The 22,868-nt window shown below is 41.1% G+C and overlaps 1 protein-coding gene across 2 annotated transcripts in view; it reads left to right on the forward strand.

Annotated features, from left to right (window-relative positions):
• CREB5 (cAMP responsive element binding protein 5) overlaps nucleotides 1-22,868 on the forward strand; it is a 423,257-nt gene that overhangs the window by 61,558 nt on the left and 338,831 nt on the right. For both annotated transcript variants that reach the window (XM_003935162.4, XM_074379650.1), the window contains one exon: nucleotides 18,250-18,321. In XM_003935162.4, coding sequence (XP_003935211.3) covers nucleotides 18,250-18,321 — 72 coding nt within the window. The remainder of the gene's footprint in view (nucleotides 1-18,249; nucleotides 18,322-22,868) is intronic.

Raw genomic sequence — 22,868 nt, forward strand, 5'->3', positions numbered from 1 at the left:
CAAACCTAGGAGTGTAGACATCTTTTCAGTATGTTGATCTCTTTTCATTTGGGTTTACAACCCCAGCTGTGGGGTTACTGGATCATATGGTAACTGTGTTTTTAGTTTTTTGAAGAACCTCCAAATGGTTGTGCACAGTGATTGCATGAATTTACGTTACCACCAATGGTGTGTGAGGGTTCCCTTTTCTCTCCATCCTCACCAGCATTTGTTATGACCTGTCTTTTGGCTATAAGACATTTTAACTGGGATGAGATCATAGCTCATTGTAGTTTTGATTTGCATTTTTCTGATAAATGACATGGTACACCTTTTCATATGTCTGTTTGCCATTTGTATGTCTTCTTTTGAGAAATGTCTTTTCAAATTTTTTGCCCATTTTGTAATTGGATTATTACATTTTTTTCTAGAGTTGCTTGAATGCCTTATATATTCTGCTTATTAATCCCTTGTCAGATGGGTAGTCTGCAAATATTTTCTCCTATCCTTGGGTTGTCTTTTTACTTGGTTGATTCCTTTGCTGTGCAGAAGGTTTTAAACTTGATATAACCCCAATGGTCCATTTTTGCTTTGGATGCCTGTGCTTGTGGGGTATTACTCAAATTTTTGTCCAGACCAATGTCCTGGACAGTTTTCCCAATGTTTTCTTATAGTAGTTTCATAGTTGGAGGCCTTAGAGTTAAATCTTTAATCCATTTTGATTTGATTTTTGCACATGATGAGAGATGGGGGTCTAGTTTTATTCTTCTGCGTATGGATGTCCAATTTTCCCAGCGGCCTTTATTGAAGACACCGTCTTTCCTTCAGTGTATCTTCTTGGCCTCTTTACTGAAAATGAGTTCATTGTACATGCGTGGATGCGTTTTTGGGTTCTCTCTTCTGTTCCATTGGACTGTGTGTCTGTTTTATTTTTATTTTTTTTTTGAGACAGGGTTTCACCATATTGACCAGGCTGGTTTTGAACTCCTGATCTCATGATCCACCCATCTCAGCCTCCCAAAGTGCTGGGATTACAGGCATGGGTCACCACACCCGGCCTCTCTGTGTCTGTTTTTATGTCAATAGCATGCTCTTTTGGTTACTATAGCTCAATATAATTTGGCTATTTTCAGTCTTGTCTGTGAACCCATATACTCTAAAAGACCACACAGTGCTACAGAGCTAGGGCTTATTGGGCATTCATTGCATACCGCATTTCATCTTTATCACAACACTGTGTGAAAAAGAATTGTTTTTCCCATTTTATAAATAATAAAATTCAAATTAAAAGCAGCTTAGAAATTTGTCCAAGATAAAACAGACGGTTAACTGCAAAGAGCAAGGCAGGCAGGCCCCACAGAGACTCTCCTGGTACCCTTGCCATCATCGCAGACTTCCAGATATGCTTTTTTTTTTTTTTTAAGCTTACATTGAGTTTTTAATTTATCTTGTACACAACCAATGTTCATAATAGAAAAAATATAAAATATAGATACAAAAAAATGCCTTATCTCATTCTCGCTATCACCACTATTAATCTGTTAATGCTTGTCATTTCTTACATATAAAATAACAATGAGAGAAAACAGAATTTGTCAATTATTAAAGTTTTTGACAAAACCTTCAATGGATAAACTGATTCTTTACATTTAAAATAATCACTCTGTTCTGTAAAGCAAACCAAAACCAAAACAAATCTAACCTATGGAGAGAGAAAAATTTTATTTGACATGCTTCCATCCCAACAAAAATAAACTCTAACCACTAAATCCAAAAGAGGTCATCTGATAGCCAAAGCAAAAAAAATAAATAAAAAGAAAGAAACATAGTGGAGATTGTCCCAGGTTTGGTTATATGGGATTGAAAAGGCTTCCACATCTTGTTTTCAAGATAAATAAGTGTCTCTTCTGATAGGAGAAAAGTAGTTTTATTATTATAATTATAGCTAATGTATATTGTATATTTACTATATAGTAGAAACTATTCTCTGTATTCTGTATATGTGTGTATGTGTGCATATACTCATTTAATCCTCAAAAAAGCCTATGGAGTAGATATTCTCTATTTATAGATGAGGAAACATGCACAGATAAGTTACCTCCCCCAGGTTACACAGGCGTGATCTGACCTGCAGCCACATCTATAGTGCTGGGTGGTGGGTATGTCACAGGCGCTGTGTACTCTGTATCCCTCACCCCAGGACAACGTTCTTACTTTACAGGGAAGTCCAAATATTTTTTTATGCATGGGATAGGCTGTGTGGTTTATGTTATGAAAAGGTGAGCACCTGCATCACATCAGTTTCTGTCTTGGTCCTAAGATGCCTTTAACCCTCCCGGGTTCCCCATAGTGAATTACTAGGACCTTCACGTTTCACTCGGGGAAGGAGGAACAGATAAGTCAATGGCCCGGGGTGTCTCTGTGCAGCCTAGAATCCCTCAGTGCTTCTCTGTGCTCTTAGAATCAATCCTGGCCCTGGTTGATTGGAGGCTTGCCTGCTGTTTTCTCTTACCTGGGGCCCCTCTCTCCCTTGTGGACCATGCTGCAGCCTTGCCAGTCTTCTCTCAGGCCCTTAGACTTGCCACGCTCTTGGCTTTTGCTGTCCCTTCTGCCTGGACCACCCTCCCCTGCTCACTCTTCAAATGGCTCCTGTGCATTTGTCAGGCCTCAAACCAAATGTCACTTGCCCAGAGAGGTAACCCTTACCTCCTCCTTCAAAGAAACTTCCCCAGGCCGGGTGTGGGACGTTTGCTTGAGGCCAGGAGTTCAAGACCAGTCTGGGCAACATAGTGGGACTCCATCTCTACAGAAAATAAAAAATTAGCCAGGCACAGTGGTGCACGCCTATGGTCCCAGCTACTTGGGCGGCTGAAGTGAGAAGATCGCTTAAGCCTGGGAGATCAAGGTGAAGTGGTCCGTGAAGGCACCACTGCACTCCAGCCTGGGCAACAGCAAGATCCCATCTCCAAGAAAAAAATTGCGTTCTTGTGCACCTTCCTCTCTTTATCACATCACCCTCTTTCTCCCTTTCAGTGAACTCTCCAAAATGTACTGTTACTTTTCTTGATCACTTTTTTGATTACTGTGCTTGTTTTTTTGCTTATTCTGCTTGTTGTCTCTTTGTCTTGTAAGGTAGGCTCTGTAAAAACAGAGGCCTCCTCCTTCTCATTCAGTGTTTTCTGCCCCACATCTGACACAGTGTCTGGCCCTGATAGGTCCTTGGGAGACTTTTGCTGGAAGACTGAGTCTTCTGACCGAAGATGGGAAAGATGAGGAAGACAGAGACTTTCCCAAGTGCCTTCAGAACGCTGACCCTGCAGTGTGCTCGGCTGAATGAGGCTGGAAGCAGCCAAGCCCGGGCAGGGATCTGAGGTCAGTGGATGAGAGCAGATAAAGGCTGCTGCCCCGTGTCTGGAAGGGCCCAGTCCCCGGCTTATTTGGCCAGATGTTCTTGGGAGTGTCTCATTGTCACCTTTGGGTCCATGACCCTGGCCCGTGGCAGGGAGCCTCCCTTGTACTTTGAAGATTTCTAGCGAGTGCTTTAGGGTGTGTCTTTAAGTGGCTTTTGTACACTGTGGAATTTGGCTCCTGACAAGCCTCATTTTTTAAAGGACTGTCTGAAGCCTGGTTTTGTTGTTTGCTTTTGCTTTGACTCACCTGTTTCAGAGGGCATCCAATGCTGATACTGAGCAAATTCTCTCCCTCTGAGAAGTCTGCTGGGTGTTGGACAGCTGGGGAATGAGACTGTGGAGAGGGAAAGTTTTATGCTATTCTTTTTGGAGCTTCCTTGGAGTATTACTAGTAAGTGAGGGATTGCAGGAATGGCTTGGGACATCAGGACTGGTCTGTGTAGGAAATCTGGAGAACAAGTGAGTTTGGACTTCAGGGTGCATGCTGCAGAATCCGGACCTCAGTTTCCGTGGGTGTTGACTGGTAACTATTGGTTTCAAATGCGAGACGGGAGTCTTGCTCTCCCCGTGTGTGGGAGGTGCCCCGTGGGGCTGTGTTTTGTAGGCGGTGAAGTTAAGGCTTGCCCGGAAAAATAACATGTTTTCCTTGCCTGGTGCTTGAGCTGTTTGCCCGATGACTGGCTGATTGGCGGTTTGGGAAGAAAGGAGACACTGGTTCACTGGGGTGTCCAGAGAATTTGTGTGTGTTTGTGTGAATAGTTTTTTTTTCTGTTTCTTTGGAAACAGTAGAGGATGGATGAGGAAATAACGATCATACTACTACTTATAACTTGCATTTAAGGTCCTTGAGGCATCTTCCAAACATTAACTTGATGTTACTGTTTAAATAATCCTATCACTTTGAGAAGACCAGAAATCTTTTGATGTGGGTATTGAAAAGGTGGATAGGAACACTGAAAGCTTTGCATATAACTGGGAATTTTGGCATCCTAACTCATGTTCTAACTGCTTTACCCTGTGCTGGGTTTTCCTACAGAGGTACTTAGCGGAAGCGATAAATCAAAGCTGTATCTAATCAAGGCTTTCTTTTAGCCTTGATGGAAAATGCTTTTTTGAGATTAAAAATGCCCAACACATAGGATGTGATAGTATGTGAAAGACATGTTTTCATTAAATAAAATTTTGACTACTCCCAAGCATTAAAAATTCAAAATCTGTTAGGCTTTCCACACGTATAAACCTTTGTGCATTGGGAGGTGACCAGATTTTAGAGACAGAGGTCTTGGAATTATTCATCTTTAACTCCCCAGTACCCCGAGTTAGGAAATGCTGCTATTATTGAGACGTCATCTCTCTCCACTTTCTCAAGAGATTGAAATGACTAGATCATTGATTATTTTATGACTTCCTTTTGCTCACAGCTAACTAACACTTCATGCCTTATTCAGAAGTATTTTTTTTTTTTTTTTTTTTTTTTTTTTTTTTTTTTTTTTAGGCCAGGCATGGTGGCTTATGCCTATAATCCCAGCAGTTTGGGAGGCTGAGGTGGGAGGATCACTTGAGTCCGGGAGTTCAAGAGCCTTCCGAGCGACATAGTGAGACCCCCTTTCTATTTCTTTTTTTAAGTAGTATTTTAAAAATGAAATATTACACAGAATATTTTGGAAGTAAAAGGAGAAAAAGTCAAGAAAAAAGGAAGAGTGAAAATAAGAATAAGAAAATACAGTGTGTGAAGGAAAACGTAATAATAAAAGGAAGATGCGACTTCTTTTTTGATAGCTCGAGTGGCGAGTGGATGTAAAGAGGGTGTCACAACCTCTATCAGTCTCATTTCCAGTGCCTCCAGGTAAGCCTAAAGCACCTGCTGTTAGGAAGGCTGAGTTTCTCATCTTACCCAGGTACTTTCTGAACTCTCAGCTCTTCCTGCCTGGCTGGTGTTGGGACTGCAGGGACAGGGTAGCCAGGCACGTGCTGGGGACATGATCTTGCCAGCAAAGCATTTCACTTGCATTCTGTGGTCAGGAGCCATGTTCACGAAGGAAAACACACGTGCAGCTCCGGCTCTGGCCCCTCTGAGCTCCGGGTGAGGAGTTCCTCTTCCCTGGCTTGCTCAGCCAGCAACAGCCAGACTTTACCCAGGGTCAAGTGACCTATTAAACCTGTCTGTAGGCTAGCAGTTGTTTAACTTTTATAACAACTGTGAGAAGCAGGAATCATTGTCATTGTTGTAAAAGAGCCCATTGTGGTGTGGAATGAAAAACAAACAAGCAGACAAAACCTACCCAAGCTTATAGGTGGACTGGTATGTGGCTTAGCCAAGTTGGAACACAGACCTGCCTCCAACATCCTTCTCAAGATCATGTGGAAGATAAAATAATTCTACTTGAGAACCTTCAAGTAAAAGCTTGGCAGAGAAGGATTTGCTTGATAATTGATGGATGATCAGGGAATCATCAGGTCAGGATCTTTTTAAAGATCATTACCTTCAACATCCTTTGGAATCTTTCATCTCAGTCTCTCGACACATGCCACCAAGTATATCTGTAATTGTGCCGTGTACCACCTCTGCAACTCCATGTCTGCAAGTTGACTGTACTATAAAAACAGCAAAAAACAGCACTTTACAGTTTATGAAGTACTTTCCCAAGTATTCCACTTGATCCTCCCAATATCCGTGAGTCAGATAAAATCAGTATCATCTATAGTCTCTTTTTATGGGAGAAAATTAATATTCAGAGGAGTTAAATAACTTGCCTAAGATCCCACAGCTAATGAGCAGGGGAGCTGAGATTTAACTGTTTTCTAACATAAAATCTGGTCTCCTAATCACAATGTTAGCTTTACCATAAGTAACGCAGTTTTACTTTTCAGCATTAAAAGCAAAATAAAGCCTAAATTTAAAAAACAAACAAAATCCTTATACAGAATTAAAGGATCGCTCCAAGGGTTATATGTTTGTGTGCACCTTGAACTGCCATCTTACTATGAGAAATATTTAGCTGTGATAGGGGAAATGGTATGATATTTGATGTAGTTGATAAAACAGTCTTGCTTTCTCATGGCCTCTGAACTGTCAAAAGATTGACTAAAAGTACTTTACGGTCATTAAAATTCTACTTTCCACCCTAGATATCTGAGCACACCTCCCTTCCCTACTAGGGAATCAGTGCTCAGAGGGCAGGGACCATTTGTGCCAAGCCTTCATTCTCCTAGCATGGGTCCTTATGACTGGTAGGTTCTGATTCTACCCCTGGTGTGTGCCGAAGTCGAACTGTGTTGGAACAAGTTCACTGTGAGGGGTAATTAATCACTGTCCACAGCCCACTTTGCCTGAAGCAGTCTATGAACAATGTCTCATCAAGGGCAGCCACAGTTTCCCCACGTGGATTTGGGGGCTGGCCTTTTCCCTTCCCCTTTCTTCAGCCTGTCAGTAGGCATGTCTGATAGGCCTTCTCCAATGTCCCTGCTGGGTGCTGCCTGCAACCACTTCCTCTGTTTTCTTTCCTTTTCAGAAGGATCCAGGTTCGGGGTATTTCCCAGCATATGACCTACACCCCCTGAGCAAAGAGACCACATTGATGCCTAGGAAGGACTCCTAGGTTTGGGAACACAGGGGCATTTAAAGAAATCGTCTTCCCTTTTTCATGCTGATTTAGAGTGTGGATTCAAAAATGGTGCTGTTGTTCCGGGGCCTGAGCCCTGGGGCGTAAAAAGAGAAGGCCCTGCGTTTGGACCTTGGGATGGATTGGAGTATGGCACAGTGTTAACCTCTCGTGGGTGGTGGGGTTCAAGGAAAAGGCCTTTTCCTTCCATCTGCTTTTTCCAGAGCATTTTAGCGGATTTGTAGGCTTTAGTGAGTGATTCTTTTGTTTAGTAGGAAGTTGAGAAAGACATGAAGGACTTTTCTAGTCTGTGGAAATAATCTAGCAATCCCCGAAAACACAGCTTATTAGCCGGGCATGGTGGCTCACACCTGTAATCCCAGGACTTCGGGAGGACGAGGCAGCAGGCTTCTTTGAGTCCCGGAGTTTGAGACCCGCCTGGGCAACACAGGGGAACCCTATCTCTACAAAAGGTGAAAAATTAGCCAGGTGTGGTGGTGCATACCTGTAGTATCCCAGCTATTCAAGAGGCTGAGGTGGGAAGATCCCTTGAACCCTGGAGTTTAAGGCTGTAGGAGCTGTGATCACATCACTCCGGCCTAAGTGACAGAGCAAGACCATGTCTCAAAAACAAGCAGACAAACAAACCCCCCAAACCCCACACAACTTATTTCTGCACTTTAAAAATAATGATCCTTAACTCTGGTGAACCTTGTGTAGAGAGGTGGGCTTAGAGTCCTGTAGATGCTTCTTGATGAGATCAGTGTCCTCTTCATGTTACAATACTAGCTAGGCATGAGTTTTGAGTCTTAAGCCTGTTTATCAGAATGAAAGAATCCCTGTAAAGTGTGTGAATATATGTATACATATTTATATATATTATATATAAACTTCTCAATAAGAAAACAGGCCACAAGAAAAAAAATATGTAGATGTGTGTGTATTTTTGCTCTTTTTGGCTGATGAAGCTTTCTTACTGAGAAGTTGGTTAAGAGGCAAAAGTTCCCCTGATAAGTGTTCCGTGAACGGAGGGCTAGTGGTGCCAGCAATGTTAAAGCAGAATTTAGAAGCTTGTGCTGTTTTCTATTTAAGTAGAAAAAAAAGAAAGAAAAACACGTTCTCTATGATGGAGCTGTCCTCTCAGTAATCATAGAAAATAAACAAGGCAATTATCACAAGTAGAAAGGCATTAGAGCAGGAGATGTATTTCGATGTTGGGGCAACTCTTTCTTTTGCTACTGTTGAGTCAACACTGCTCTAGATAAAGGTTAAGTTATCTGGACAGTGGGAGCTGTAGGTGGCCAAGCCAGATGATTTACCTAGAAAAAGCCACCCTAATTGATAGCAGCTTAGTCATCTCCCTCCTCTGTGGATTGAACTGCAAGGGTAGGCTTATGCTTAGCTGAAATGTTGGCAGCAGACCCCAGCTCTCCCTCACACTGAGAGGGAATGATAATTTCACATACTTTTTTGAATATTCATAAAGTTTTAATTGGCATTGAATCTGGCCTTGTCATAAGCTTAACTTTGCCCGAGATTTTCAGAGCTCTTAGAAAAGTATGAAGAGGTGGGGATGCACTTAGTCCCTTAGTTTCATCTCTTCTGTATGTGCTCTTTGTGTTCATTGTCTCACTCATGCTGTTGTCTCACTCCTAATCTGCCTTTTACCCTAAACTGGGTGGCATGGGCAAGGCAGTTGTGGGTACTTACACTATAAGTATTCTTGCAAAAGCCACACTCCTGGCTGTCAGATTAGGAGACTCCAGTGTTGCACAGAACCAGCCTTTCTGCACATTGCAGAATGTCCCATATCCCTGGTCCCCACCGACTAAATGCCAAGGGTGAGCCCCGCAGTAAAATAGCAACCAATAATTGGCTTCACATATTTCTAAATCCCCTTCCTGGGCCACACAAGGAAATGATGCCTTTTCCAGGAAGGCAGCTGAAAATGCGCCTTTTGCTGGTATTTAGAAAGAGAACCTTGTTCAAATGATGAATCTTCAGAGGGCATAAGATTTTTGCCTTAACATGGTCTTTAAGTGACCTCCCAGTACTGTCAAATGTTCACGCACTTGACATCTGAAGCAGAATGTGTTAGGAATCTGAATCAAGCCTTCGGTATATTTTTACCCCGTGTTCAGCAGACACTGAGCTGGCGCAGGCTCTGAACACAACTGCTGGCTGCTTTAGAATACAACCTGGGAGCGTCCCAGCTTTCTGCTAGGGTCAAGGGAAAAAAGCACCCGGTTTGATACCTTCCTTCTCAAATGTCTTTCAAGAGGAAGTCAGTAATGGTAATCATAAGAATTAATGATAAGATGAAATAGTCTCTTTCTGGTTTTGCCGAAAGCAGAGTGATCTGGCTTGGGCATCACTGGGTTTGATGCAGTCTCGCATGTGGTAGCTCACATTCATGCACAAAAAGAACGTTTTCAGTGGTTTTGAGCATGACTTTAGCCCATACATTGGATGGACCAAACATATATTGTTGCTGAAGATACAGATACTTATCTGGAATAAAAATCCAAAAAAAAAAAAATCCCTTAACATTATCCAATAAAAGCATCTGCATGTGTGAAAACTAAAACTAGACTAAAATGTTGTGACTCTTAAGAATATTTAAAGATAATTATTTTACATGAAAATAGTTTAAAAATCAAATGTACTCAAAATGCATTAAAAAGTATCTAGAGCAGTCCCATTTAGGAATGTGTTCCAATTCTGAAGAGGCAAATTTTACTGTAGTAGGGCACAAACGGGGAAGAGAAAACGGCACTGCTGAACTTTTTCTTGGAGTTTTTAGAAGGCAAGCTGCTTTCCACCAGTATGAAGCATGGATCCAGTTTGGCATGAATTTCTTTGCTCTCATAGTTTTTTCTCTCAGGAGTTCAGGGGGAGCAGTTATTTTAAATTACAATGAAATACTTTGTTTTCTGGAAAAAGAAAGACGACAGTGTTACCCTAAACCTTGGCTGGCTTTTGTTCTACGTTTTCTTTTCTGTTTTCTTTCCTTTTTGTGCACAGTGAGAGCAGGTAACAAGGAAGAGAGTTTGCCACCTTTTGGCATGTTTCTGAGGTTTTGTTTAGTCCCGCTAGACACAAGCCAAATGATTTGGTTACATTCAATATTTCCTTCAAAACCTAAGAATCTCAACACTAGTGTTTTGTTAACCACATACATGTCAAATAAACTTTTTTTTTTTTTTTAAGAGATGTGATGTCTTCTGCAAAAAAGTGTATTGTACTAGAGGGGAACGGGAGGACAAGGACCTAAATGCAGCACACGCGCCTTCAGTGACTTACTCAAGTGCTTATTACCAAGTATGTTCTGAACTATGGAACCCGCAGAGAGGAAAGTTATAAGACAGGATTATGTGAAACAAAAGTCAGAATTAGCCAGCAACTTTGAAAAAAAAAAGGACCTCCTATCTTAAGAAACATATGGAAAACTGAAAAAAAAAAAAAAAAAAAAAGAAAAAGAAAAAAAGGAATCTGACATATGAAAACCCAATCCCACTGGAATGTTTTTCTATACACAGCCTAAGCGCCACATAAATAAAACCACAAACCTCTGCAGAAGGACGTGAGAGGGCCTGAGCCCCTGACACACTCTCCTGTTAGGGCCCCTCTGGGAAGTAAGACCCGGGTTAGTTTCCAGAGACAAAAGCTGTTTGGAAATCCCTCCTCCTGGGAGCAGTGGGCCTCATTGGAAGGGAACTTCTGACAGCCCCTAAGCATGATACAAAGTGGGACACAATCCCAAAGAGGGCTCTGATTCAGGCTGTAGGATTCCGAGCTTTTGGGATACCAGGGCATGGCACACATATTTTAAGAAAAGGGATATTCTCCTGGTTTGAACAGAATAGTGATCTTTAACCACAGTGTTTTGTGTCAAGTTCAGTCCTTCCGGGAGAGACTTTTGGCTCTAAACTGCCCAGGAACACACCCTCTTCATGCCACGTTCTGGTGAAATGTTCACTTATAAGGCACAGCCCCACTCTTGGTCTTTTTCCCTGTGTAAATCTCTGGTTTGAAAACCTTGTAGCATTCAGGCGTTTCAAGCTTGAGGGCTGAAATGTCACTTTTAAAGCAGGGTTAAAAAGGTCACACAGCTGCAAATAATAATAGCCCAATGAAATTCAGATTCTGACTGCAGCCCGCTTCAAGAATAACACGGCAACAGGAAACAAGGCCACTAGATCCTTTTACCAGTAATGCTGGTAAGAACACTACCGATAAAACGGTACGTGCATGTGTCTGTGTGAGAAAGAGAGACAGAAGGAGACAAACGCAAGGGGAGTAGAGACAGGCACACACGGAGGAACAGACATGCAGAGACAGGCGGGGAAGACACACACAGAAAGAGACTCTCTCACAGAAAGATGTAAGGACATACACAAATAAGTGATTTTCTTGGACTCGAATTCAAGGTGTTTATTTTTCTCTTGGAAGTCACGATATTCAGGTTTGAAAAATACAGATATATTTGAAATCCAGAGGGCTTTCTTTGCAATTAGCTTCCAGTGGTTACATTTTTCACATAATATTTCTTTGAATGGTCCTGTCTTAACAGTGTTTTACTCCAGTGGCACTGTTTTACAGATGAGCAAATAAGATAATGAAAGATGCAATAGCCCTTCCAAAGATAGAAATTCTTTGCTCCAGATTGAATATATACTTCCTTCCCAACAGCTAGCCACATGTGGAGTTAACCTACCTGCATCCTTGCTTTGAAAGTAGAACCAGGCATCTTAGAAGAAAATACATTGAGAATGTGTTTTTGGTAACTATATGTTGGGTGACTATCGTGTGTGTCCCCTCGCCCTTCTGACAGATGTATCGAGATAAATATTTGCTTCGTTTCAGAAACACGAAGTGCAAATTGGCCATGGCCTTAACTAATTTAATTAATAAACAACATTTGTTCCCAGGAAGAAAGCAGGATTGATGTGGAGTGTCACACAGTGTGACTAACTCAAGGTGCTAGTGTTTGCCAGCTGTGTTTGGCGCTTCAGGAAGGGCCAGTTTCCTCCTCCAGAACCCTTTTGAGGGTCTCATATGCACTACAAAGTAGCAAGGTCTGTTTCATGTGCGTCCTGCCAAGAAGGCTCTTCCCACCCTCACAGTAGAGTGCGAGATGCTGACAAATGTTGTCAGTATCACGATTAAAATTCAAGTTCCCCTTTCAGATCTGTAATGCACTTAATTTCCCAGTTAACAGTATCAGAGGTGAGGGGGATATAGCCATATTATTGTTAGTGCTCATGGATACTCATGATTTCAGTTTGTAGCTTTGAAGTTCCCATAACTTTCGGTATTTATAAGAGCACATGCCAGGTTTTCAGATTAGAACAGCCCTTTTAGTGTCTTACTATTTACTATTGCAAATTCCGTATTGCTGTGGGAATCCATCTGCTGTGAATGGAGGAAACTTGTGCCATTCCACTAAGATTAGAGTTTGATGTTAACTAGGCATTAGTAATGGCTTTCTGCAATTTAGTTGGGCAAGCATCACTCTTGACTGATTACAGCAAACCAGATGATGTCAGTTCTTTCCCCTCTGGGCTTAGTTGTTACCCTTAAGTTTAAAATAGGTATTTACAGTATATTGTGTAGGTTGTCCACGTTTTCAGCATTATTTGCTTTTTGCAGTGCCTGCGTTTCGTGAAATGGTATTTCCAAGTATATCCCTAAATGGCTGGCAAAGTATTTGAATGGATTGCATGAGCCATTGTGGATGATTTCCCATTTTAGACCAGGAATTTGTGGGGTCAGACGCTGAACAATGAAAGAAATTCTTGCTCATTGCGAGGCCAGGGAATCCAGTGGCAGTCGAGGGTTTGAATTGTAAATCAAGCTTGTCATCTCCTTGTAAACCATGAAAAACCTCAACTCAGTTTATGTACTATTAGGGTTGTTGTGAGAATTTTTTTGGTTATCTTCCCAAAATTTGAAGAAAATTAAACTCACGGGACATTTTTTCTAATTAACTGTTGAATCTGAATTTTGGAAAAGAGAAACAAAAATGAGTACTATTGAGAAACTACTAAATGTTGAGGCAGCATCTGCCACAATTATGACAGTGTCTAACCAAAGGTATGGGACTACCCACTGTCTTTCAAAGGTTGCTTCATGGGGTTCATCCTCAGCCCACAAATAGACTGTACTTTAATTATGTCAATGTCTATGGCAACAGTAATAAACAGTTTATAATGAATTAATAGATTTACATGTGAAATTGAGTAAAACTAGATTCATTCGTTGTTTCTACCAAAAGCACCACTGACTTTTTTTCATTAAATCTGGAGAGATTTCTTCTCTGGCCATAACTGGCACCAGGTACACTGAGTGTTCCCCAAAACTACTTACCTCACCAATAACTTGATTCAGGGCAAACATCGTTTGAAAACCACAGCCTGAGGAGTAGAGAACGGGTAAGCTGTTTGGGGCAATGCGTTGTGATGACGCAGGATCATTATCCGTGCCACAAATATTTATAGAACGCCTACTATGTAAACTCTATGCAGTGGAGCCCAGGGTACAGCAGCTGCCAAGCCAAACTTGGTTCATTAAAAAATCCAAGCCAGTAAAACAACTGAATGGGAAATGAGAGTATGAGGACTGAGGAAGAACAGCCTCCTTCAAATCCTGCCTGAGTGATTTGCCCCCACCTGATGAATGGTAAAAGAATCTACGTAGGGCTTTATTTAATAAGAGTCTGTTTGAGAGAATAATTATTACAATATGTGCTAGAAAAGAACTATAATAATAGACCATAAAAATAAACCATGGCTCTTGACTAATACACTAGACCAGATCATACTAGTTGATAAAAGTAATAAAACCTGTGTTGTAGAGAGGTACCATTTAGAAAAAAATACTGCAAACACCTACACAGGAATTAGCAAGGGAGAGCTGTTTGCAGAGGGCTACATGTGGGAACTGCAGTGCATCAGAATAAAGCAGTTGAAGTTCACACACTTATGTATATACACCCACTCACTTGAGACCTTATTAATCACTGAAAACTTACTCTAGCAACTGCCATTCCATCTGAAGACTTTTATTCCAGTATTATGTTGCTAAAATCTATTTTGTCCATGGGATCCAGGGCATGTAATACATTGATAAAGAGTCACTTACATTTTAAAATAGTAACATGACAATTGTAAGTCAGTAGAACCTGTCAGTGACTAAACTCTAAGTGATTTGAGGACAGATGGTATTTCTCAACTTACATCTTCTGAGGCATGATTGCTTACACTGATGTATCTCACTGGCTAACAGATTGGATTTATATTCCTTTAAACATCCACATCATGAAGGCTCGATTAAGACAGTAGAATCTATGTGGCTGAGCCTGCGCTGTTTTCAGGCACCAGCCTCATGGTGTAATTCGAAGGTATTTGCTGCAGCTCATATGTAAATGCTGCCATTCATTAAGATAAGGCAAACAATGTTGATACCAAACAGAACTGCTAACGTATTAGCATTATGGGCCTGAATTTCTGGGGAAGGTCAGTACATTGGTGGGCCAGGGATTGGGATGGAGTTGGGATTGTGGTAGAAAAATACTTTCTCCTCATGCTTATGTGTCTAGGCTTGGTCAGTCTCTTCCCTACTTTGCTTGTTAATGAATCTCTTTAAATTGCCATCAGTAGCACTTCCGGTCTTGATCATTTCTGTTACTTGGATATTAATTACTATTAATTACCACTTTTAGATGTAGGCCATGAATGTGCATATATGGAACTTTCTCATTTTACTGTTACGAAATCTAACGTTACTTGGTAAGAATAACATTCTACGTTAGCAACTAAAGCTCTTAAGTGGTATCCAAGAAAGAGTCATCTTAGGCAAATAAGATAGTACTTTATATTTAATAATTTTATAAATAGATACTATTTAATATTAGAGTGAGGTTTCAGTAACCCTTACCCAAAAAACGCCTCCAAACAACATGCAGATATACAGACCTTTGCCCACATACAAAAATATCTACCAGGCCCTGTAGCCAATATGATGAGGAATGAGGTTGCTGAAGGTTGGTCTTTATACCCCTATTATTAAGGTATGGACCTTATGCATGGAGCAATTAAATGATCTGACAATGGTCAGGGAGAAGAAGGTACAGAAATAAAAGGGTTTAAACAAATTTACTAGAAAACTAAGACATAGTTCATTAATGGATAGCCTGACAACTCTTGCTCATTCTATCTTGGATCAAAATCATTTTAGCTTTTCAAAATTACTATACTTTAAATTCTGGGGTACATGTACAGAATGTGCAGGTTTGTTATAGATTATACACATGCCATGGTGGTTTGCTGCCCCCATCGACCCATCATCTACATTAGATATTTCTCCTAATGCTATCCATCCCCCGGCCCCCCAACTCCCCAACAGGCCCTGGTGTGTGATGTGTCCATGTGTTCTCATTGTTCAACTCCCACTTATGAGTGAGAACACAGGGTGTCTGGTTTTCTATTCTTCTGTTAGTTTGCTCAGAGTGATGGTTTCCAGCTTCATCCGTGTCCCTGCAAAGGACATGAACTCATCCTTTTATATGACTGCATAGTATTCCATGGTATATATGTGGTACATTTTCTTTATCCAGTCTATCATTGTTGGGCATTGGGTTGGTTCCAAGTCTTTGCTATTGTAAACAGTGCTGCAATAAACATACGTGTGCATGTGTCTTTATAGTAGAATGATTTATACTGCTTTGGGTATATACCCAGTAATGGGATTGCTAGGTCAAATAGTATTTCTGGTTCTAGATCCTTGAGGATTCACCACACTGTCTTCCACAGTGGCTGAACTAATTTACACTCCCACCGACAGTGTAAAAGAGTTCCTATTTCTCCACATCCTCCCTAGCATCTGTTGTTTCCTCTCAGCTTTAAAGTCACCCCTTATTTAGAGACTTAGTAGTAAGTTCTCAGTATTTATAGTGGGGAACAGAGATGGTCTGTGATCTGCAATGGCTAAATCAAATGAACAATGAAATGTGATGTGATTTTAATTGGTCAACACTCTCAGACAAGGGCAAGCAGAAAGATTCCAAAGATATTTGTGTTTTATTATTCTAAATATACAATAAAGGATTTTAAACAATATGGTTAACACAGGAAAGCTATAAAATTATGGTAGTCGCTGCAATGATGGGTGGTCAAATGAAGAGTGAAAATGCATCACTGTGAAAGTTGTATAATTGTGAGAAATAGTGGTTTGAATAGGTTTACACTTTAAAATTTCCTTTATATTGTTTTAAAATAGCTGACTGACAGTGTTATCTAAAGCAAGTCTTTTCATTTTGTGCTTCAGAAAAGTGAAAGTGTACATATATTTTCCCAAAGAATATTGTTGAAAACGTTAGTGTTTGGGGGAAAAGGTGTAGCAACATACAAAGTACCATGTAATTGATTTTGGTTGAAAGATAATGACACTTCCTTCAGACAAAGGGTGATTATTCTGTGACCCCAAGCAGAACTTTGTATTTCAGAAGCCAAGGTGACTTGTGAATCCGATTCAAATCACCTACAAGTGGCATTTTAAAGAAGCAAATTACTTTCTGTGTACACAGTAAAAGCAATAGATTTTAATTCAGTAATAGAGACCTATACCATTAGCAGCAATGTAACATGCAAAGTCAACTCTAAAAATGGTAAAAAAAAAAAAAGGGGGGGGTGGGGATATGATATATAAAATATTATTTAAGATGTGTGACTTAAATTTGCATAGTTACTCCTATGATTTATATGTATATATATGCATGTATGTATGTATGTTACTGTGTGGATTGGTAACCACAAAACCATGTATGCTACACTTATATAGGCTTTTGGGAGGATTTGCAAAGGTAATTTTGACTACATTCAATTTTTGCCTAATGTATGCACTTTAGAACTGAAATACAGAAGGGCGTGGTGGCTCATGCTTGTAATCCCAGCACTTTGAGAAGCCACGGTGAGAGGATTGTTTGAATTCAGGAGTTCAAGACCAGCCTGGGCAATGTAGCAAGACCTTGTCTCTGTTTTTATTTTTAAAAAAAGAAAAATGAACTGCTGCATAAGAAAAGACAAAGTATAATTTAACATATGCCTGATTTTTATTTTTGAGATGGAGTCTTGCTGTGTCACCCAGGCTGGAGTGCAACGGTGTGATCTCAGCTCACTGCTACCTCTTCTTCCTGGGTTCAAGTGATTCTCCTGTCTCAGCCTCGAAAGTAGCTAGGATTACAGGCATGTGCCACCACGCCTGGCTAATTTTTGTATTTTGGGTAGAGACAAGGTTTCACCATGTTGGCCAGGCTGGTCTCAAAACTCCTGACCTCAGTGAAGATTATGTTAGGGATCCACCTGCCTCAGATTAGATTACATTAGTGATCTAACATTAGCAACCCGCCTGCCCCATCATTCCAAAGTGCTGGGATTACAGGCATGAGCCATCACGCCCCACCTATCTGATGATAGTGTAAGGTTTTTTTCCTGAAAGCTATGCTATTCCAGATGATGTATATGGATCAGAGGGCAGCAACCTTAATCTAATGTTAATTTCAAATCAGCTTTTAAAACCAAATTAACGAAATAGCCAACATAATGTTTTTGCCATTTTTGGATTTCCATTTACTCCTGCATAACTTGGATGATTTTAGTTGAGGCACATCAAATGCCTGAGATGAGAGGGAACTGAGGACCGCAGTTTGCGGCCAGAATCACTTGCTCCTTTGTAGTCCTTTGGGAATGCTGAAGCTTGCTGGGGTGGTGGTAGGTGTCTCATTTCACCTGTTGCTCAGGGTTGGCATTTCACCCTGGCAATTACCCAGTGATTGCTACCTCTCTTGCTGTTCTAAGTAGCGAATCCCAAAAGCTTTCAGCAGGACTCAACAAGGGTCGGGGTGCACTTTGCCTGAGAAGCTTCCTGCACAGGTGTGGTCTTTCCTGGTAAAAAGCACCCACCAGGTTTTCCACAGGTAGGATTTCTGCTGTGAACGCTCCATAGCAGGTTTCTTCCAAGTACAGTCAATATGTACCTGAGAAAGGTCAGTAGGGGCCCAGCCTAGGTGAGCCTGAACAGCTACAGCCAAGCAGGGCGTGTGCTCATTCGTGTTAATGTTCTGCTTGTCTAATTTGGGTATTGGTGTAGAAAGGGGGCTCTGAGTGATTGCCTCTCACATTGCTCAGGTAGAAGCAGAAGGTATTCAAGATATTCATGGATTTCTGTTTTCCTTGCCCCATTTCCCTCTGATCCTTCAGATTTATGAGGAATCCAAGATGAATTTGGAGCAAGAGAGGCCATTTGTCTGCAGTGCCCCAGGCTGCTCCCAGGTGAGTGTGCGGATCCTCCGTGCTCTGACATGCAGAATCTACTTTCTGAAAGGGAAGCAACTCTCACCCGGCAATCATGCCCGCCCGGGGCTTTCCTTCTTTACCAAGACACCACCAAAGTCCTCCTCCCCATCAGTATCATGATCATCATCATCTTCATTGCCATCATTATATTCCATTTCGAATAGTTCAAACTACTTCCCTCACATCCCCTGAAAGGTAACAATGTTGGACATTTCCGCCCTTAACTTCCCCCAGAAGCAAACCAGATGTATCCTGCCCATCAAATATGCAGGCCCAGCATTTCAGAAAGAGGGAAGGAGAGCGCTTACTTTTACAAAAGGCACTTGAATCCCGGCTGGCTTCGAGATCACTGATGAACTAGCTCAACAACCTATGTTACATTTTATTTTGTTTTGTTTTCTAATTTGAGTAAAAAACCCCCTCAAACTCCCTATAACTCTTCTAGAGCCTACAGTTTTCCTATCTATCTAAACTTTAAGAGGGGCAATTGTCTTGCTGTGTTGCATTAAATCTCTTTTAGCCTCTGACTACTTCCATCAGGCAGAATTAGTGTGAGAATTTGATGAGATACTGCGGGTAGAGTGTTTAGTATAGGATCTGCACACAATAAGAGCTCAATTATTGTCCACTGTTGTTACTACTGTTGCTGCTGCTGCTACTATTATTATACTGGAATCTACCTCTTTGAAATAAATTAGCAACATTCATCACCTAAAATCAGAGGTTTTCACTTTATTTTTAAAACGTGACAGTGACGTTTTCTACTCTTGCTGCTTTGAGTATCTCCACATTGCAGTAATTGGAAAATGACCACACGTGGTTGCTCTCATGCCTAGATCTTCATTTTGCAGGATATGGGGCAAGTTTGGAACCTAGAGCACAGGCGTCTTTCAGATGTGGCCAGTTACCCTGTTTCCCTGACTCTCCTGCCCATTCATGTGGTGGGATTGGCAGCAGCATGTAGAGCAATGCCTAGCAGTCAGGTGAGAGCTGATACCCGTTGAGGACCCTTCTTATTAATCTCCCCATGGAGTTTGTGGAGGATTCTGGGAGCCTTTTGGCGGGAAGAGGCCATAGAAATACAAGACATTATTGCTGGTGTTATCAATCACTGACTGAACAACCAGAGTCCTTTGCTCAGGTTCTAGAAGTTTCACCAGGGGCTTTATGTCAATGTTTATTTCCAACTTATCAATAAGAAAAGCAGTAAAAAAAATAATTTTGAAGCAAACTGGTTTGGAGATGATTTTGTGGTAGAAAACACTAAGAAAAAAAACAGAATGACAACGAACTGGTAAAAATGCTGCTAGACTGGGACTCTTCTTTGTGGATGCAGAGTGTCACTTTACTAAGTTACTAGGGCAGCTAAGTTAAAACTTAATTCCCAAGGTCGAACTGATTCCCATTCAGCTTCTTTAAAGAGAAGTCTTGATAGCCAAAGGGAATCAGATAATTTGAGCAGGAGCCTACTATGTGCCAGGCAATCTGATTGCTCTGGGGAAATAGTAGTCACAAGACACATGTGTCCATGTCCTCACGAGCTTCTAGTTCAGGAATCAAGTCTATAATCACATGATCTTCAAATCAGTTAATTAGTCAATTGCAATTTTCTGTGAAGGAAGACCATAGACCTCCTTGAAGAGTATAGTACGGGGATTGACTTGACTTGGGGAGGTAAATGGCAGGCTCTGCTAAGGATGGGGCATTTAATGGAATGCCAGAGACACAGCAAAGGCAAAAGAGGGTGCAGGGTGAGTTAGGATTCCCAGTAACATCCAGGGTTGTGTAGGACAGTAGAGGAGAGTGTTTCAAGGAAGGAGCTGTAAGCCGTATCTAATGTTTAGGTAAGTCAGAGAGAAGAGAGCTGGACATTAGGTATTGGACTGTATGGCAGCATTTTCCAAGCTTGGCACCATTAATATTTGGAAGCTGGATATTTCTGTCTTGGGTAGCTGTCCTTTGCGTTGCAGGATGTTAAGCAGCATCCCTGGCCTCTACCCACTAGATCCCAGAAGCATTCCCCAGTTGTGACGACCAAAAATGTTTCCAGACATTGCCAAATGTCCCCCGGGGGCCCAGATTGCCCCTGGTTCAGAATGACTGCCCTCTGATTTGCAAGCTGGCTTTAGCCTCCCTTTCTTTCAGATTCTTTCTTTTAGGGGGTCATCTACTTCTAACCCATGTTCTCCCAAACTATTTTAATGTATTTTAATGTATCGCTCTAAGCCATCTTTCCTTCTTTTTGGTGACAGGCAGGGTAAAAAGAAAAGAATGCCACAGACATGTGGTCATCGGTGTCAGGCGCATTTAGAGCTGGGACAGTTAGAGGACTGGGCAAAGGCTGTTGGCTTTGGCAGCTAGGTGCTTGCAGGCAAGCCGAGAGAGGGGAGCAGGGGTGGAGGCCAAACTGCAAGGGATTAATGAGTGAGTGGGTGGTGAGGAAGCGGAGGTGGCCAGCATAGAGAACTCTTTCAAGAGCACTAGGCAGTGACGGGAAGTGGAGTGATATAATGGTAGCCTGAGAAGGAAGCAACTTTTTTAAAAAAATTAAAGGATAGCCAAGCCGGAGTTTGTCAAGGACAAGAAATCGGTGAGACAGAAGGAGTGAGCACACTGGTTTGCAGGGCTAATCCCCGGAAGATAAGGGGTGTGGATGAACCTGGAGAGGAGTGGGAATGCAAATTCCCCTGAGAAAGGAGGGGCTGGAAAGAGTATCAAGGAAGTAACATGAACATGCCGAAGCAGAGTTGTTTAATCAAGGTTGAAGGGAGTCCATTTTGAATGAACTTGAACTTCTTGGTGAAGGAGCAGGTCATTTCCTAGAGAAGGCTGAGTAGACTGAGGAAATGGTTGGACAGACATGGAAATGGGGATTGACAAAGTTTCTCGATTTTTAAGGAACAATTCTAAGCTTCCCCCGCTTCAGATTTAAATGTAAAGATGCTTCTAAAACTCGATGTCTTCATTTAATGTGGAAGTGTATTTTTTCCTTGACAAGCTGTTATAAAAATATGTGCATCTTTCAATGGAAGAGGGAAGAGGTGTTAGAATTGAGAAAACATAGCAGTCACCCAGTAGTCACTGGAGTATTAGAAACTCACAGTCAAGCCCGTTGTTGTGGCCATGGGATTTACTTTAGGGATGTCCCACAGCCTGGGAACCTGTATGGAGAAGACAGGATGACTGAGAATTGGAAAGGGGAGTACATACAAGTTATCAGTGCTTGCACTGTGCTGGGGCAAAGAAAGGAATTTTTCCTCCTTTCCCATAAAATGACTTATAATATGTAAGAGGTTTTTTTTTTTTTTTTTTGAGATGGTGTTTTGCTCTTGTCACCCAGGTTGGAGTGCAATGGCATAATCTGGGCTCACTGCGACCTCTTCTTCCTGGGTTCAAGTGATTCTCCTGCCTCAGCCTCCAGAGTAGCTAGGATTGCAGGCATGTGCCACCACACCTGGCTAATTTTTATATTTTTAGTAGAGATGGGGTTTTGCCATGTTGGCCAGGCTAGTCTCGAACTCCTGACCTTAGGTGATCCACCTGTCTCGGCCTCCAAAGTGCTGGGATTATGGGCATGAGCCACCACACCTGGCCATGTGGGAGATTTTTTATGTTGTCGCAGAAGGAGGAGTTTCTCTTGCTCTTTGTAATCTCACAGAGCTCAATGTTAATTTCACTCTCTCTTTGTTTTCTGAATTAACCACATTCTGAATTCCAGTGGCCTTTTTCAGCTGTATACCTGTTGCAGACTGTACATTTTGGTTATTTATAATTTGCTGCTATTTTCCTGCTGAATTTTAAAAAATCACAATGTGCTGCATTATTTGATCTGGAAAATAATTATAGTTAATATGTGGTACTATGGAAATTATTATTTAAGAAGTATTCTGGTTCATATCCTACTTCAGGCTATTATTTTACAAAGTAAAAAATGGCTTATAGATATTAAATGAAGGCTATTACCATGTTGCGTATTTTCATATATACAAAATATATAGTATATTTAAAATAGTGTACATATAAAATACAGTATTTTATAGTATATTTTGGGTTTTATATACATATAAAACAAAAATTGTAATTTGCTGTTCGATAGAAAAACTAGGCAACTCAGTCTCTAAGTCACATGTAGTAGTCTACATACTTGGTGCAGTCATTATACAGTGTTATAGAAGACCAAGAGAATTGATGAACCAGTAGCAAAAAAATTGCATCATATAAAGCAAACTTCTGTGTATTCAGAAATCTGGCATACTTACCATGTTTTGCAAAAGCCAGTGCTCTCTAATTTATATAATACAAATGACAAGTAAATAAGTGATACTTACGCAAAGAACTACTTTGAGAATACTTCATATAATTCAGCTCAGGGAATTTCTTCATTCTCATGAACACAGATCTACGCCATTTGAAAAAACATTTCTACACCAGTAAACAAAGGTAATTAAAACGTATATTGACTACCCTGAGGAATCAGGAAGCTCTGAAAGATTTTCTAAATTGTTGAAGATGTGGAAATGTCC

This window comes from Saimiri boliviensis, chromosome 10 (genome assembly GCF_048565385.1).
Source record: "Saimiri boliviensis isolate mSaiBol1 chromosome 10, mSaiBol1.pri, whole genome shotgun sequence".
In the NCBI taxonomy this organism is placed as follows: Eukaryota; Metazoa; Chordata; class Mammalia; order Primates; family Cebidae; genus Saimiri; species Saimiri boliviensis.